General features: G+C 43.9%; 1 protein-coding gene across 2 annotated transcripts in view; it reads left to right on the top strand.

Annotated features, from left to right (window-relative positions):
• Clic5 (CLIC family member 5) overlaps positions 1–16306 on the top strand; it is a 149799-nt gene extending 133493 nt beyond the window's left edge. Inside the window, exons 5-6 of one of the 2 annotated variants that reach the window (XM_029471464.2) lie at positions 4426–4607; positions 11494–16306. In XM_029471464.2, the coding sequence (XP_029327324.1) occupies positions 4426–4607; positions 11494–11661 (350 nt within the window). In that variant the 3' untranslated portion in view covers positions 11662–16306. The remainder of the gene's footprint in view (positions 1–4425; positions 4608–11493) is intronic. The other variant, XM_021149513.3, reaches the window with a different exon arrangement.
• The last annotated feature ends 519 nt before the right edge of the window (positions 16307–16825 follow it).

Raw genomic sequence — 16825 nt, 5'->3', positions numbered from 1 at the left:
TCAGGAGTGGTTTTAATGCTTCAAGAATGTGGCTGTGTATATATATGTATATACAATGTATATAATATATATATATATATATATATATATATATATATATATATATATGCAGATGTCCCTTGAGTATTTCTGTGACTCAGTTTCCTTCAGTGTCAAGTGAGAATAAATACTAACTTTTGTCCCTTCATGTATTAACGCAACAAAGACACCACACTCTGAAGTCCCTTTAGAAAACAGAGAGAGTGTTGCCTTCCTGCTGTGAGAACTATCCTTACAGGAGCACTGGATGGAGTGAAGGGAGAGGGGGAGGGGGGCACAACCTGGGGTCAGCACCTAGCAGCCATGATCTCCTTTCCACATAAGAGCTGGGCATATACCCAGGTAGGCTGCAGACCTCTGTCAGAGGTGGGCCTTGATTCCTTTCTTAAACAAAATTTTAATCTGTGTGTATGAATATTTTGCATGCATGTATGTCTGCGCTGGATTCACACAGTGTCTGCAGAGGGCAGAGAAGGGCATCGAATCCCCTGAACTGGAGTTCTGGCCATTTGTTAGTCACAGCATAGGTGCCAAACCTTGAATCCAAGTCCTCTGCAAGAGCAGCTGGTGCTGTTAAGCACTGAGACATCTCTTTCCCTAATTTATTTTTTAAGGCTTTTTATTTGTGTTTATATGAATATGTGTGTGTGTGTGTGTGTGTGTGTGTGTGTGTGTGTGTAACACATGCATACCTGGAGAAGTACACATGACAGAGAAAGATCCACAGGAGAACCTACAGAGCTTCTGATCCCAGACCTGCTTTCCGTCTTCCCAAAGTGTACCCTCTCTGTGTGGATTCTGAGATTCAGAGGTGCTTCTGGCCTGATGCTCATCAGTTCACTTGCTCTGCCCAGATGCTGGCAAACCAGGACTGAGCCTTGCTTGAGGAACTTGATGGAAGCTGGGTTGGAATCGCAGCTCCTGTTACTCATTCAGCCCCCCATGCCTTGCTAAGACTATATTCCATTCCCAACTCATTATTTCTCTGTGACGAGAAAACAATATTGGTTCTTATGTAATAGCAGCCTCAATGAATCTGGAAACCATCACGGAATGGGTGGATTTTTTCCCCCTTCTTAAAAAAAAAAAGAGAGAGAGAGAAATAAATTGAGATTGTTTTCATATGGCTGAGAATATTTATGAACTCTTTCCCCTTTTTCCTCATTGCATATTTTTTACCCAGTGCATTTGTGTGTCAGACAAAATAAATCTTTATGGGGAGCAGAGGCAGAGAGGGGACCAGAGCAATTAAAAGTCTGGGTGCCCATCAAGTTCATGGGACATTAGCCATCATGGGTCAGTGGGTGCTGTAGTCTGTCTGAGGTTAGTAACCCCAGCCAGCATCTCTAAGGAAGTCTTTCAGAGGCAAAATTTCAAACATGCACTCTGGAGGAGTTCATATTGCCTCGTCATCCTCGTCTCTTTCCTATCCCTTTTACCAGAGTATTTTCATGACCTGAATGCCATCAACCAAAAGAGATCATTTAGTCTTGTAGCTCCAGGACTGAGCCAGCAGAAAGGAGGGAGGAAGCTGGAAGAGAGTGTGCAGGTACTGCCTCCGCTGCCTTGTCTGTCTGGATGTGTCTCAGCATATAGGTGTGGCGGGTCTGTTTCCCTCGAGGCCATTCCTTTCTACACAGCTTGTCACCCAGGAGGGAGCCAGGGACTTAGTGATGACTATTAACTAAGCCATTAAACATAACAAGGGAGAGTGCATGGTGCCACATGCCTTCAATCTTAGCACGAGGGAGGTAGAAACAAGAGGGTCCAAAGTTCAAGGTCAACTGTAACCAGTTATTGAGGCCAGTTCTATGAATTATATAAGGCCAGTCTAAGCCTCATAATAAGTCCCCCAAACAATTTAAAATATAAATGAGGGAGCAAGGGAAAGAAAGCCTGACTTCTGAGTCTTGCCTTCAGAACTGAGGCACTTCAAGACAGCCCATTCTCTGTTGCATCTTGGAATGTTGAAGAATATACTGACTGGAGAGAAGGATCTGGACAGAAGGACACCAGCTGAGCTGAGTCACAAAATAACAGTGATAACCATTGACCAATCTGGTACAGCCCAGACCCTTATACTGGGAACTCCCCTTCCACTGCCTGAGTTGAGTGAGACTACAAAGGGCCATGTGAGACCTAGAGATCCTCGTTGTCATTAGTAACTTGAGGAAACTGTCATTCAATAGGTAAGGAGCCACAGAGAGGGACCAGGGTCAGAGAGGCACAGAGGGGATTTAAGGTGCCTAAAACTAATTCAATAAACATCACTAAGGCAGTGAACAAAATCATACCTGAGCCCTTGAGGAAAACTCTTCAGTTAAGGGACCTTGATGCTCTAGCCTTAACAGTGAGTCTACTCTGGGGAAAATCCTAATCGAGGGTAGCTGCAGTTCACCTGGCTTCTTTCCTGCTTCTCATCTTGTGTCTCTACCATGATTAACATGAACTCCAACCTCAACGCTCCTGATCAGGAATACAGAACTACAGGTTAAGTGACTGACCAACAGGGAGCGAGATCAGAATGCACACGCCGTGTGTTGTGTTGCAGTAATGATGCAAGGACACAATTAGACTTGTTACTAAATTTTAGCCCTTCCATTTCTAGAGCTTGTTTGATGGACAGTTGAAATCTCTCCAGACCTAGTCTTCTAAGGTCTCCATCATTGCCTCAGGCCTCTTTGCCCAATTTCTTTGGTCTTCCAGGCCTCCAAAGAGTTGTTTGAAGTCAGGAATTGAAAAATGTCTTCTTTTCCTTTGCACATTCCTTCATATCCCTTGGACAATGCAACTGGCCAAATTTTAACAGCTCTACCCTGTGTAATTGTCATTTTTAAAAATGCCAACTTGCATTTGCCTGGGAAGAGAGTTTCAGCTTAGGATTTACTTCGATCAGGTTGACCAGGAATTATCCTGATTATTGATATGAAAAGATCTAGTCTACTGTGGGTGGCGCCATTCCCTAGGCAGAGGGAATATTTGTTTCTCTCTGCTCATGACTATGGATGTGATATGATCAGTTGTCTCAGGCTCTTCTTGCCTCTGTGACCTCCCTGCAAAGATGATCAGCAAGTCCTCACCTCCATTACCTTCTATCAGTATGTTTTAGCAGGACAACAGAAACTAACCGAAAATATTGTGTTATATTTTTCCTGTTCCCACTGTGATTGGTTTTTTGCCCCACTCTATCCCTGAAAGGGCTAAAGAGGTTTAAGTAAGCAAACAAACCCAGCCTGAAATGCGATCACATTGGGGAGAAAAGCATAATAAGTATTGTCTAGTACCCACCCTCTGTTTTAGCCCTTGAATAGTCTGGTAATCCCATCACAGTCTAGACAATCGCTGAAGGGAATTCAAGCATTTTTCCCAGCCCTTCTCACTCTGTTCTCCCAAACTGGAAACACAAAGCAGATGATGAAGAGGAGTTCAAATGCCACACCAGGGAGAAGGAAGCATTGAGAAAGCCTCTAGCAGGTTTCCAAACATTCCAGGAAGTGTTCAGTGCCATTGTCTCAGCCTGGGGTCCCTCCATTGTCTCAAACAAAAGGTCTCCTATGCAGAAACAAAAGTGGGTTATGTGGGAGTGGCTAATTAATGGAAGACACATCTGGGACTTCACGAGAAGGATAACAGGCCTCCCAGCTTCTTGGGGTGCCAATGTCCCTCTTGTATTTGCTGCCACGTGGAGCAGCTGGGACTCCTGTGAGCTCATTGTACTCAGGAGCATATTGTATATCAGAGTCTTGGTGGGGTTGAGGAGCAGGGCTGATGTCACAGGTACATCACAGGGACATTAATGACATCCATCTATTCTACAACGACCCTGAGGATTCAGGTGTAAAATTTCCAGGTCACCCCTCTGTGACCAAGAGGGTCTATGCTTCTGTGGGTTTGAATGAATTATTTGCTAATTAATCAGGACAAGACTATAAAGGTCTTCTGCCACTTCATCATCCTTTAGGTGTTGTTTCTTTGAGGTTACAGAGGCCAAAAGAGGACGTTAGATTCCCTAGACCTAGAGTTACAGGTGGCCATCAGTTGCCTGACGTTAGATTCCCTAGACCTAGAGTTACAGGTGGCCATCAGTTGCCTGACGTTAGATTCCCTAGACCTAGAGTTACAGGTGGCCATCAGTTGCCTGACGTGAGTGTTGGGAAATAGATTCCAGTGGTTGGTATAGCAGCAACTTCCCTGAACCATTGCTCCAGGTCTAGGGTTTGTGTCCTTGTATAAAGTCACGCTATTAACCACCAGGAGTCTACTTGTATGTGTTGAAATGGCAGAGCAGTGACGAGAAGCGACTCAGCATAGTCTACGTCGAAGTGCCCATGAATGTTTTTGGCAAGAAGGAAACTGACTCTTCTTTTGCTCTCTCTTCCATGCCAGCCCTTGAGAGAGGTTTGACAAAGGCACTGAGGAAGCTGGATGACTACCTGAACAGCCCTCTGCCAGAGGAGATTGACACCAACACCCATGGGGACGAGAAGGGGTCCCAGCGCAAGTTCCTGGATGGGGATGAGCTGACCCTGGCCGACTGCAATCTGCTGCCCAAGCTGCATGTGGTCAAGGTAAGAGGTCTGTTCATGGATGCTAGCTTCATCTTAGGCCCAGCCAGTGGGGTGGATGCATCAAGGAGAGTAAGCAAAATCAAGAATTTGGGCTCTGAAGTCAGATCTATCAGGGATCCAAGGTCAGCCCTCACTTCTTGCTTGGTGAACAGCCTCTCTTAAGATTTAATTTTCTCAATTTTTTAAAAGAAGTGTATTTCTAGGTGTTTTACACACACACACATACATACGCACACACACAAACATGTACATATGTCTACATATATGTAAACATGTATACATGTCTATATATGTATGTGTATATATACATGTATATAGACATATACACATGCCTACACATATATGTCTACATATATATCTACATATATACATGTCTATACATGTATATGTGCATGTACATGTATATGTCTATGTATGTATGTATGTATGTATGTATACATACTATGTATGTGCCTGGTGCCCATGGAAGACAGAAGAGTGTATCAGATACTCTAGACCTGGAATTACAGATGGTTGTGAGCTGCCATATGGATGCTGAGAATTGAACCTGGATCTTTGGAAGAGTAGCCAGTGCTCTTAGCCACTGAGCCATGTCTCTAGCCCTTGAGCTTTCATTTTCATCTATAAAATAGTCATATATTGTTTGTTTCTAGGGTTGTTTTGAGACTGAGCATGATATGAAATTGCTCATTACACTATAGGGGTGGGATGTATAGTAAGTACAATGCCACTGTGTGTATAGTTGCATCACAACCTCTTGGAGTTATCCTACCTTGCTTTCATACCCGCATTAGATGGGTCCTCCTGGGTCTTCATACATCCCCATGCACAGACCCTGTAGAAGCTCCATATAGTACCTATCCATCAATCTTCCACTCTATTGTCTGGGGCAATCAAGGCTGCAAAGGAGTGGAGCAGAAAGCACCCTCTTGCTGTCAATGAACCTGCCGACCATCGGCACCATGTGCTACAGTCCTTCCCTATACAAAAACAAAAAAAAAGTTTGAATGTTCTTAAGAAGACATTTTAGGGATTATTTCAAACAACCTCCAAACCCACACTGGCCTCCCTCTTGCTGTGTCTGTGACCACCGTTTGTGCAGTGTAATGGCACATTTCTGAGTGATGAGGAGCCCTCTGTCTTACTATTTCACATAGCTCTGATTATTATAGCATCTTTCCTTATATGGAGCTCAGGGAGATTCCCAGGAGCAATGCAAATCATCTCTGTCCTCCTTTATCTATTGGAAGACAGCAATTGGATTCCCTCTGAGTTCTCTAAACAGATATCTCAGCCCCTCGTGTGTGTGTGTGTGTGTGTGTGTGTGTGTATACACTGCATACATGTGCACACATCTAAATTGTGTGTGTGTGTAAAGAGGCTAGACATTAACAGTGGGTAGCTTCCTCAATCTCTCCACCGTGTTCTCCTAAGACAGGAAGGGTGTCTCACTGAGCTCAGAGCTCACTAATTTGGTTAGACTAGCTGACAAGTGAAATCCAGGGACCCTTCTGTCTCTGTCTCCCAGCACTGGGAGTGTGCATCACCACAGCTGTTTTCATGTGTGGATGACACTAGAGATCTACATTCAGGCTCTCAGGCTTGCAAAGAAGTAGTTTACTGACTCAGTCATCTCCTCAGTCTGCCGTGACCCCCTTCCTATTTGACAGCAACTGTCTAGAGCAACAGGAAGTAGGGTCTTACAACCAAACAGTTTCCTGCTTTTTACCATGGTCTATGTCTTACCATCTCATTTTGACATTGTCTCCTCGAGAACAATAGCCTTTTCCAAGCGTGATAACTTTTTATATATTTTTTTTTCTTTATTTACATTTCAAATGCTATCCAAAAGTCCCCTGTATACTCCCCGCCCTGTTCCCAACCCACCCATTCCTGCTTCCTGGCCCAGGCTTTCCCCTATACTGGGGCATATGATCTTCGCAAGACCAAGAGTCTCTCCTCCCATTGATGGCCTACTAGGCCATCCTCAGCTACATATTCAACCTAAGACACAAGCTCTGGGAGGTACTGGTTAGTTCATATTGTTGTTCCTCCTATAGGGTTGCAGAGCCCGTTAGCTCCTTGGGTACTTTCTCTAGGTCCTCCATTGGGTGCCCTGTGTTCCATCCAATAGATGACTGTGAGCATCACTTTTGTATTTGCCAGGCACTGGTATAGCCTCAAAAGAGACAGCTATATCAGGGTCCTGTCAGCAAAATCTTGCTGGAATATGCAATAGTGTTTGGATTTGGTGCTTGTTTATGGGATAGATCCTTGGGTGGGGCAGTCTCTGGATGGTCCTTCCTTCTGTCTCAGCTCCGAACTTTGTCTCTGTAGCTCCTTCCATGGGTATTTTGCTCCCCATTCGAAGAAAGAGCGAAGTGTGATAACCTTTTAATAAACATTTGTTTATGAGGAATCTGGCCAGCTACTATGTGTCTTTTAGGATACTCATGTTTTTTCTATCCTTCACTGAGGATAAGGCTAGCCCATTGCTCGGCAGCAGGGTAGATTTATTACTTCCAGCTTTAGTACTGAGCTAGCCACATAGATGTTCCTCCAATCAGAGCACATACCACTTTGAGGTAAGGTCACTTAGCTGAACATCTATGCATAAGTGTCCAACTGTCCTGGGTTAAAACTGGGGAGAGAATCACTTGCTTCTAGGGCAGGCCAATGCAATACTTTACTATGAAGATATTTTGGGCTCAGGGCCAAGCTAAAGATCTCTTGTAGGTGCAGCCAAGTACGCCACTTTGAAGTTATTAATTATTGCAGGCCCCACCCACCAAATTGTGCTTTCTTCTCCTTTCCCTAAGGAACAGGCAGAACCACTAGGGATGCATGATACCTGCTCAGTCATATAGTGTCATAGTGATATAACAGAAAGATCAGAAGACCCAAGTTCTAATTCATCATTTGCCACCAACTAGCTGGGCAGACTAGGACGAGCCATTTGATCTTTTAGGATTTCATTATTCTTATGCATAAAAGAAGAGGTGTGGATCAACTCCCTCCCCCTGCTTTCTTTTCCTTCTTTCTCTCTTTTATACTCCAACATGTATGGGCAGCTCACTTAAGCATCCTTTGTCAAAGTAGGCAAACACAAGACATACACAGGGTCTACCTCATTCTCTGAATGTCTTGGCTCCTTGTAGCCCTAAATGACTAAGTTAACCCCTTGTTCTTGGAGACAGTTCAGCAGGTTTCTAGTTCTGGGATGCTGGGGATCAGACAGAGGATCCCCTGAGAAGGAGCAAAGGCTGAGCCTGGACTCCTGTCTCCTTGGATTTCTGCTGATCCAGCTTATCAGATTCAGCGACCTGGCAAACCTCTGCAGTGCAGAGAGCATGAAAGGAAGCCAAGGCAGTTTGGCCTCAGATGCAAAATATAATCCAGGCTATAGGAGCTAACTGCTTTCATATGACACAGAAAATTCAGAGCATGAATATGCAAGTTCTTCTGAATATCAGAGCTCAGTGGACCCTCGATCCTGCCTGCCTTCCTTCTTATCTATCCCAATTCCAGGATGCTGAGTGGCTATGGTTCATACTTCACTGAGAGCCTGGTCCCTGGATGGTCTTTTGCTGGCTCAGTATCGTGGCCATTTCCTCTGTGAGGGGACTTAGAAGAAAGATCCACATTTAAATGCAAATATGGATTCTTTAATCCCATGTCTGCTGTTTTCAAGCTAATAAAGATAACCCAGAACACATATTCTAGTTTGCTTTTCTGTTGCTCTGATTAAAAAAAAAATGGCCAAGAGCAGCCTGGAGCTTTCACATCCCAATCCATCATGGTGGGAACTCAAGGCAGGAACCTAGAGGCTGGAACTGAATCAGGGACCAAGGGGGAATGCTTCTTACTGGCTTGCTCCCCTCGGCTTGTTCTTTACCTTTGTTGTACAGTCCAGACCTACTTGCCTAGGAATGGTACCACCCACAATGGGCTGGGCTCTCTTATATCAATTAACAATCAAGAGAATGATCCCAAAGACATATCCACAGGACAACCTGACACAGTGCCTTCTCCCAGATGACTCTAGTTAGTAAAGTTGACAAAAACTAACCAGTACAGTTCTTACTTAGCGCTAAGCTGGAAACTCGGCTCCATAAAAGACAAGGAAGCAAATGAATAAACAAGAAAAGGAAACCCCAAATTAAATTGCTAGCATTAACAAAATATGAATTTATCAGTGTAAAATATCAGCCCCAGCCCCTGTTTCTTTGAGATCAGTTGACACAAGGTCTAAATATTGTTGTGCTCAAATTTGAGGTCCTCCAGCCTGTGTCTCTTGAGTATTTGGATTAGCAGTCCATGCCATCATGTCGAGCTTTGCACACGCTTAGTAGATCTGCTCACTTTACTATGCACCAGTTTTTATTCCACCTCGGTAACTCCAGCTAGTTCCTAGGATCAGATCATTATTGTTGCCTAGATTTGTTCTGAGCCAAGACAATCCCTTCTCAAAGACCCCTGGTCAAACTGGAAGACCCTCCTAGTGCAGTGTCCAGAGGGAGGTCTTAGGACAACTAGTGGTTTGTGTTGATCCAAGCCGGTCACACTCATACAGGACAGAACATTGTGGGTGGCTTCTTTGGTGTTCATCATCAGAAGAGAATAATCTCATATCAAGAAGTTCTGAATCTTGAACAATGGGAAAAACAGATGCTCCTGGAGGTTCCCACGTTCTAAGGTGGCTACTTTCCCACGGAAGCATTCTGGAATTACAGAGATTTGTTAACATGGAGCCCTGCAGGTGTGGGTCCAGCAGAGATGAAACCCTGCCTGCTGAGGTGAGATGGATAGTTGGCTGTATTGGGAGCTGATGCTTGCAGCCGAGTCCCTGTTGTGTCCTGTTCTTTCTGGGCTGGCACATTGTAGTTGTAGGTGTGTGGGCAAAATAACAGACATGCTTTGATGGCTGCTAGAGAGATAAACTACAGACTAACTGGAAAGGGTATATGCCTCCTGCCCTGACATCTAGCCTTGCTGCAAGGTAATAGTAATTTTTCTTCAGAGCCAGACAAACTTTCCTGGTGAGGCACAAGTAGGGTGTTCACAATCCCAATGTCACAAAAACAAACAGACAGACAGACAGACAACAAATTGGGGATAGATGTGGAGATGAGCATAGGTTTTGAGTCATTTTCTAGCAATGGAGAGATTCTATGGAGGAGAGGGGGGAATCACAGATTGTTTTCTACACAGGAACATGTGGCCATCCGTAAAACCTGAGACCAGAGACTGGAGTAGTTGAGGTTCATCTGCCCTTTCTCAAAGGGAAGAGACAGATGGTAATGCAACAATTTTGAAGGTACCTCAATCACTATTAGAGGGAGAATGGGCATAAGGACAGAGAACCCCTGCAAGATGATAACTTTTTTGAGTTTGCATTAATATTAAACACCCAATGAAACCCTGGGCAGGTGTGTGTAGGGGCCAGTTTCCCTTTCCACCACAGACAATGGCATTTTCCGGTGCTCTAGGAGACAATACTCGTCTATCTGAATTGGCACAGAGAAGCAGGACAAAGTCAGAGGAACTTTGAAACCGAGGCAGTTTCTTGGGTCTCTCCAGATGTCGGAGCACCAGGGTATCCTTCTGTGAGTGTGGGCAGTAGAAGTCACAGGTTAATAGCTGGCAGTTGGGGCCTGGCATCTGAGTTGCAGTGGCTTTTCATCATTTGCATAGGGCTGTGTGGGAAGGAGAGTGAGGGGAGAGCAGAAGGTGTAAGTAATGATCCTAATTACTCAGTGGGTAGGCATCCTCAGTGGCTCCTCACCTTCCTAATGCTATGACCCTTTAATGCACTTCTTCATCTTGTGGTGACCCCCAACCATAGAATTATTTTCATTGCTGCTTCGTAACTGTAATTTTGATGCACACACAGGGTGAGGGGTTGGGGGGGGAGGTTTCGTTTTTTATATCTACATGCACCTTTTCTGATACTGGGATAACTGAAGATACCAAAACTTAGATTCAACTGTTTATCAAAACATTATTATTGAATGTCTGTGCCTCACCTTTCTCATCTGTACAATAGGGACACAATCCTTGCAGGATTCTTTAGAGATTTAGGTAGCTTTGCACCCAGTTCTAGGTAGCTCAACACAGCACCCAGGCTCATGGGCCAGTGCTGTCAGCTGCCACAGTTTACATAGTTGTTAAGATTAGGGAAGAGTCTAGAAAGGCCGAGGCTGTGCTCCCTACCTGTCCTACTGTTGCTCACAAGCTGGGGAGGAGAAAAGGATGTGGTCGCCATCCTTTTGACTCAGGACAGAATGTGTCCTGTTGTACCAGAAGCTCAGAACTGGAATGGGAGACGGGAGGGAAGGTGTCCTCCTAATGAGCTTTTCATGCAGCAGACTGTCATTGTCTTCTTGGCGTCATTTCCTGTGGACTCCTCATTATCCATATGGCAAGGAAGAAATCCTTGTGTGGATGAGCTGGGGGGTCCCTGAGCAGGAAAATATCAGACCTCATGGTTTGGTGCCCTCTGCCACCCCCAAGAGAAAACAGAGAAAGTTAGAAGCAGAACCCTGGGAGATATTCTGCTCTCTGCTACCCCTGCATGACCCTGAGGGCTACAGGCAAGACTAACTAATGGGCAGGTCCCAGGGAGCAGTGAATAAGGGGTCCTTTGTTAAAAAAATATGAAGAATGTACTGATATTGACACAGCCTTAAAGCAAGAGCAAGGACCTCTTGTTTGCAAGACCCTGGGAGATTGCAGATATGGCTAGTCTTTCTGCCCAGCTTCTCTTGGCCATGCTGTATGCAAACATACCTGATATGCACAGCCACCCATGAAACCATGGTCCTAACACCTCCTAATGTTTTGTTTCCTGCCTTCATGCCATCACTTTCTTGTCATCTTTGCTTAGATTGTGGCTAAGAAGTACCGAAACTATGACATCCCAGCTGAGATGACAGGCTTGTGGCGGTACCTCAAGAATGCCTATGCACGGGACGAGTTCACCAACACCTGTGCAGCTGACAGTGAGATCGAGTTGGCCTACGCAGATGTCGCCAGGCGCCTCAGCCGATCGTGAGCTTGGCTGTCTGGCCCAATTTCTGCTGCAGAAGAATTCTACTTTTCCCAATGGCTTTCAGCTCTACAGACTCTTCTTCCCCATTGCCTCGGGGAAACATAAAAAAAAAAAAATTAGGCCACATCTTACTGGCACTCCTGAACTCAACTCCAGCCTTCTACCTTCTAAGATCAGTGCCATTCTTCTGCCTTGCCCTGCAGGAGCCTGGCAAGCAGAGAGGACACGGTGGCAGATTTTTTTTCCACCTGCTGGTCTGATCTAGGGTCAGTGTATCTGAGGTCAGTTTGCAGAGCTTCCATGGGATTGTCACTGTTCCCTTCTGCCAATATCATAATGCTTTCTCAGATGCGCTAACAACTTGAAATGCCAGCTTCTCTCTCCCCTCCTTCCTCAGCAACTGCAAGGTGATGGACAAATACATGATCTTTAGGGAGAGATCTGTGCCTTGATTGGGGAGACAGTGTTTGGGGGGACTCAGCTGGGTGTGGCTCTGGATATCTAGCAAAACAGTTCCAGATGCTCACTATTTCTGACAGTGGGCCAGATGGACACACCCCCAACACACAATATACCCCAGTTTTCTGGTGCAATATGATTACATCCTGGCCAGCACTGACCCAAGTTTTCCTCCTGTCTCCATTTTGCCACAAAGGCAGTCGATTCATAACTCTAAACCAAGGTGACCCAGATAAGGAGAGACTTCTGGGAAGCAATATTGATGCCAAAAGGCCCACCAGGGTCTACAGCCACAGGGGTCACTGGCTGAAGAGTAGGTCGTCCACTGGAGATCACATGAGTGTGTGTGTGTGTGTGTGTGTGTGTGTGTGTGTGTGTGACTGTGTTCTTCAGTGGGTAGCTTTGGGTTTGAGCAAGCGAAGGAAGTGGAGGGATGGGAGGAAATAAAGTTCTATTTGAGTTTGACATGGCCTAGAAAACTTTTAGAGCAGTCTTCTCTCTCATTATCTAAATCTTGGACTGGTGTTACGGCACCCCTACCAACTGTAGAGCAGACTCCAACATCAGCCAAAATGTCTTCCAGGCTCTTCATAGTCACTTGCAGATGTGGGTTGCCACCTGCCTGTGCCCTGGCTCCCAGTTTCTTCAGCCTCAGCCTCTGATGAAAGAGAAAATCTATTAAGAAATGGTGTGATCGTGGGCTACCTTAGGAAGAAAGCCCATGGGTCTTTCTGACTGGGAAGCCACAACTTGAATTTGGAAATTATGGACTGCCTTGGGTTCATTTTCCTGCCAGCAGGCTCATCTATCAGATTTTCAAGAAAGAGAAAACTTTTTAAGAATTTCTTTATAAACTAATATTTCTCTAATAAAACTTTTGAGTTTTACCTACAACTCTCAGGGTGTGACCATGAGAACCTAGGCTGATTAGGAACTATGACAAACCAATCACCCATTAGCTCTTCCTCTACCAGTGAGCTAGTGAGTGCCTAGAAGAAATCCATCCCTAGGACCTCAACTCCAACAATCCCGCTTCTGTGTCACTGACAGTGGAGGCGAGGCTCCTGAGGGCCGGTAAGACCCTGGTCTTGGCTCAGTGCTCCGGAGGGTGGAGCAGCACAGATCCTTTCCATAGAAACATCAACATGGTTTAACCCAAGCAGTCACTGAGCCCTCCTGCCTCTAGGGATCTCCAAAGCAAAGAGTGACCATTGATCCAAGGAGGGAGGAAGCAGGAGGTCTCCCTAGCCCACTGGGGAAGAGGACTCTGCCTGCTAGAAGAGTTTATAAACCTGAAGGGGCTTTGAAGAGGCAAAATGAGCCGATTCATTTCCATCGCTACAGGAACCTTTCCACGGGCTCTCCATAAGCTACCCCTGGGGATGTTTAAAAGTGTAGCACTGCTGAGGGAACAGCAGTTTTTTCTTCAGGGAAGAGCCCTCAATGGGCCTCTCGGGGAAGGAGAACTTCCGGAACCATCCGGAAGGCTGTTTAATTAAAAGAAAACCATGCTGTTCTCAGAGATCCTTCCTAGAATTTACAAGCAGGCAGGGTGAACTCACACAGCGCACACCCCTATTTTCCACAGGTGGGCTGGTGTTAAAGATATGAAGACTAGCATGCATACTGAGCGTCTTCAGAGGAAGGGGAAGAATTTTCCTCATGTGATGCTCTGAGCCCATCAATCGGCAAGTCTTTAAAAACAAACTTCCCAAGCCGAGTCGATGTTGTTTCTAGACGGTCCTCCTATGGTTGAGTTAGTTTCACAGAAATCACAATATTTAGGCAATGTTGGATGCTATAGGATCAATCAGAACCCCTTTAAAGAGAGGCAAGATTTTAGACGGGAGGCTTTCCTAAGTACTTTAATGCAGATGTAACTTTAATGTTATCAAATAACTATAATGAGACTAACCAATGTCTTAGGACACAATTATCATAGCATGTAAAAAACAAAACAAAAAAAAGCAATAAAGTCAATGATGATTACCTACCCCACCCCCTCCAAGGAGAGTTTTCTCTGGAGGCTCTAGTTTCTTTCTTAACCTTGATATGTATATGGTTTACCATCTGAAGTCACCCTGTGTTGAGGTTCCAAGTTCCAGCTCAGACCATGTGGAAGGGTTTGTAGTGTGGACTCTACCTGCAGAAATTCTGGATAAGAGCTATTCCGGTAAATGCCAGTCCCGCAGGAAGCATTTGGATGTCAGAGAAAAGGAAGCTATGTTGACAGAGGTACTGTGTATTCCTCTCTCACCTTGGATTGCCACATGACAATCTTGTATGTATGAAACATTAAGTGCAAGGCAAGACAGACAGATGGGGTCTGACTCAAAATTACTGAGCTGAGTGTACCTACCTATTTAAAACCGCCCACTTCTTAGGTTGATCCAGAGAGAAAATGCTATTAACTATCCACAATAAGATAGAGAGTGAATTGTTTGCTTGTTTAGAAATATAATTTCATATTCTCCTGAAAAAAAAAGAAAATGTCCTGGTAAGTTCAGGAATACAGTCATGTGTCTATCTCACCTTTTAAATGAGGGGTCTAGGTAGCCTACTGGAACCAAACAAATCAGTTGCAAAGTAGGGCAGAACCTGCTGGTACCTTCTTGTGAGGTTCTTATAAGGTGAAACAAGAACAGTGACTAGAGGGGTGGACACTCTGCAGACAGGTAGTCCTAAGCAGGTTAGAACCATCATGGAATGAAACGTGCCTGGCACAGAGAGATGTTGCTGTTGACAAGTTCTGGGGACCTTCCAGGCCTAGGTAAATTGTATTATGAGGGAAGTCAAGGCAGAAGCCGTGTGTCCATCTAATAAAAGTTCACCATCGCTAAAAGAGTTTGCATCTACAATCAAATCCTTCTAGAAGCAGTAGGTGTCTGGTCGGTAGGTACGTCTGGGGTTTCTGTCCATTCTTCCATGGTCTAGGAGTTAGCTCAGCTGCAAGATGAGGCAGGATACTAATGTGGCTTTGCTGGGAAACATGAAACACTAATTCATGATTGAAACTAAATTCAGTGATTCTCAAGGATAACCTTTTGAGATCTACATGTTTCTATCATCCATATTCATATACATTATATCTATATATGATATTACAAAGAAAGGGTGAAGGAAAGAAGTGTGCCCATGAGGCCTCAGACTCTGGTGTTGGGAGAACATTTGTGATCTTGTCTTTGGCCTTGGGGCCCTTCTACAGATAGGCCAATGACTTTGTATCCACTGCTCTTTATCATTCAAACTAACAGCTTGTGCCTGAATTATAAGTGTATTTTATTTTCCCTTTACCAATATTTCCCTCCCAGCCTAGCTGCAAGCTACATTCATCTCATTATTATGAATGAGATTCTCATTACTATGAATGAGTATAAATCAAACTGCCCAATCTTATTTAATGTTGTTTCAGGATATAGATCTATTGTTCATTATCACCACATGCACCAGCAAAAATAAAGAAAACGTTATTCCAATATAAGGTTTGACTTAAACCGTACTTTCAGTAAAATCAATCTAGTGTTTGGTAAAAACAGTTTTGAAGACATGGTATTTTTATAGCTAGAGATGTCGCAACATCAACTGTGAATATATTTATAGGAGATAGAAGGGTAGGATCTAGCTTGGTTATAGAGTGTTTGCTTAACATACATGAAACCCTGGGTCAGATCTCTAGCACTGCATCAACCAAGCATGGTAGCAAACACTGGTAATTCCAGCATAAAGGAGCCGAGGTCAGGAAGACCAAGGTCAGCTGCATAGCAAACTGGAGGCTGGTCTGAGACCCTGTCTCAAAACAAGTAAAATATTCAGCTGATACTTGAATTTCTCCCCCCTCCACCCAAGTCACCTAGTTTTTTTTTAATTTTATTTTATAAGCTGAGGAGTTAACTGATTAGCAATTCTAATACATTGTATGTAGGGACACTCCAAATGATGGTAACTCATATTTTTTGAGAGCTTTAGCTTGGGTGAGAACATACCTTGCTTTCAAGCCTTTGACTACATAAGGAGTCAAGTGTTTTCTACTTCTCCTTGAGCCAGCTGTAAATGCATTTCCTGGTCTTGATTGGTATTGACTGATTCAAATAAAGTTGGTTTATTTTCAAATATTACAAAAGAGATCACTGGGCTTCTTTGGGGGGGATGATTTTGCTGTTTTAGATGACAATATATATATATATATATATATATATATATATATATATATGTATGTATATATATAAACCTCTCTCCTTTTCAAATAAAGGTTATTTAGTTTCACACAAAATAGGGTCATTTCTTTAAAAATCAAAACAAAAAACAAAAATAAAGGTTTGACTGGAGTGTGGTTCTGTGTTAGAGTTGTGCAACATGTCATAGGTTTGATCCTCAGAATAGAAAGAAAAAATATATAAAAAAAAAAAAAATAAAAAAAAAAAAAATAAATAAATAAATAAAAAATAAAAAGAAAAAAAAAAAAAGAAAGAAAAAATAGAAAGAGAGAGAGACAGAGACAGACAGAGAGACAGAGACAGACAGAGATACAGAGGCAGACAAAGAGGGAGAAAGAGAGCAAGAAAAAGGGAGGAAGGGAGAGGAAAACAGATGGGACAAAGAAAGGAAAAGAGGAAAGCAGAATGGAAAAGGAAAAGGGGGAATAGGAAGGAAGAAGCAGGAAGTCAAAAGGCTTGTGATGTAGCTGTCCCAATTCCTGTTTGTTTGTTTG

Source organism: Mus caroli, unplaced genomic scaffold (genome assembly GCF_978045245.1).
Source record: "Mus caroli unplaced genomic scaffold, Mus_caroli_1 scaffold_18, whole genome shotgun sequence".
In the NCBI taxonomy this organism is placed as follows: Eukaryota; Metazoa; Chordata; class Mammalia; order Rodentia; family Muridae; genus Mus; species Mus caroli.
Note: the sequence above shows the minus strand (reverse complement) of the source record. Positions and strands in the feature narration are given on the sequence as shown.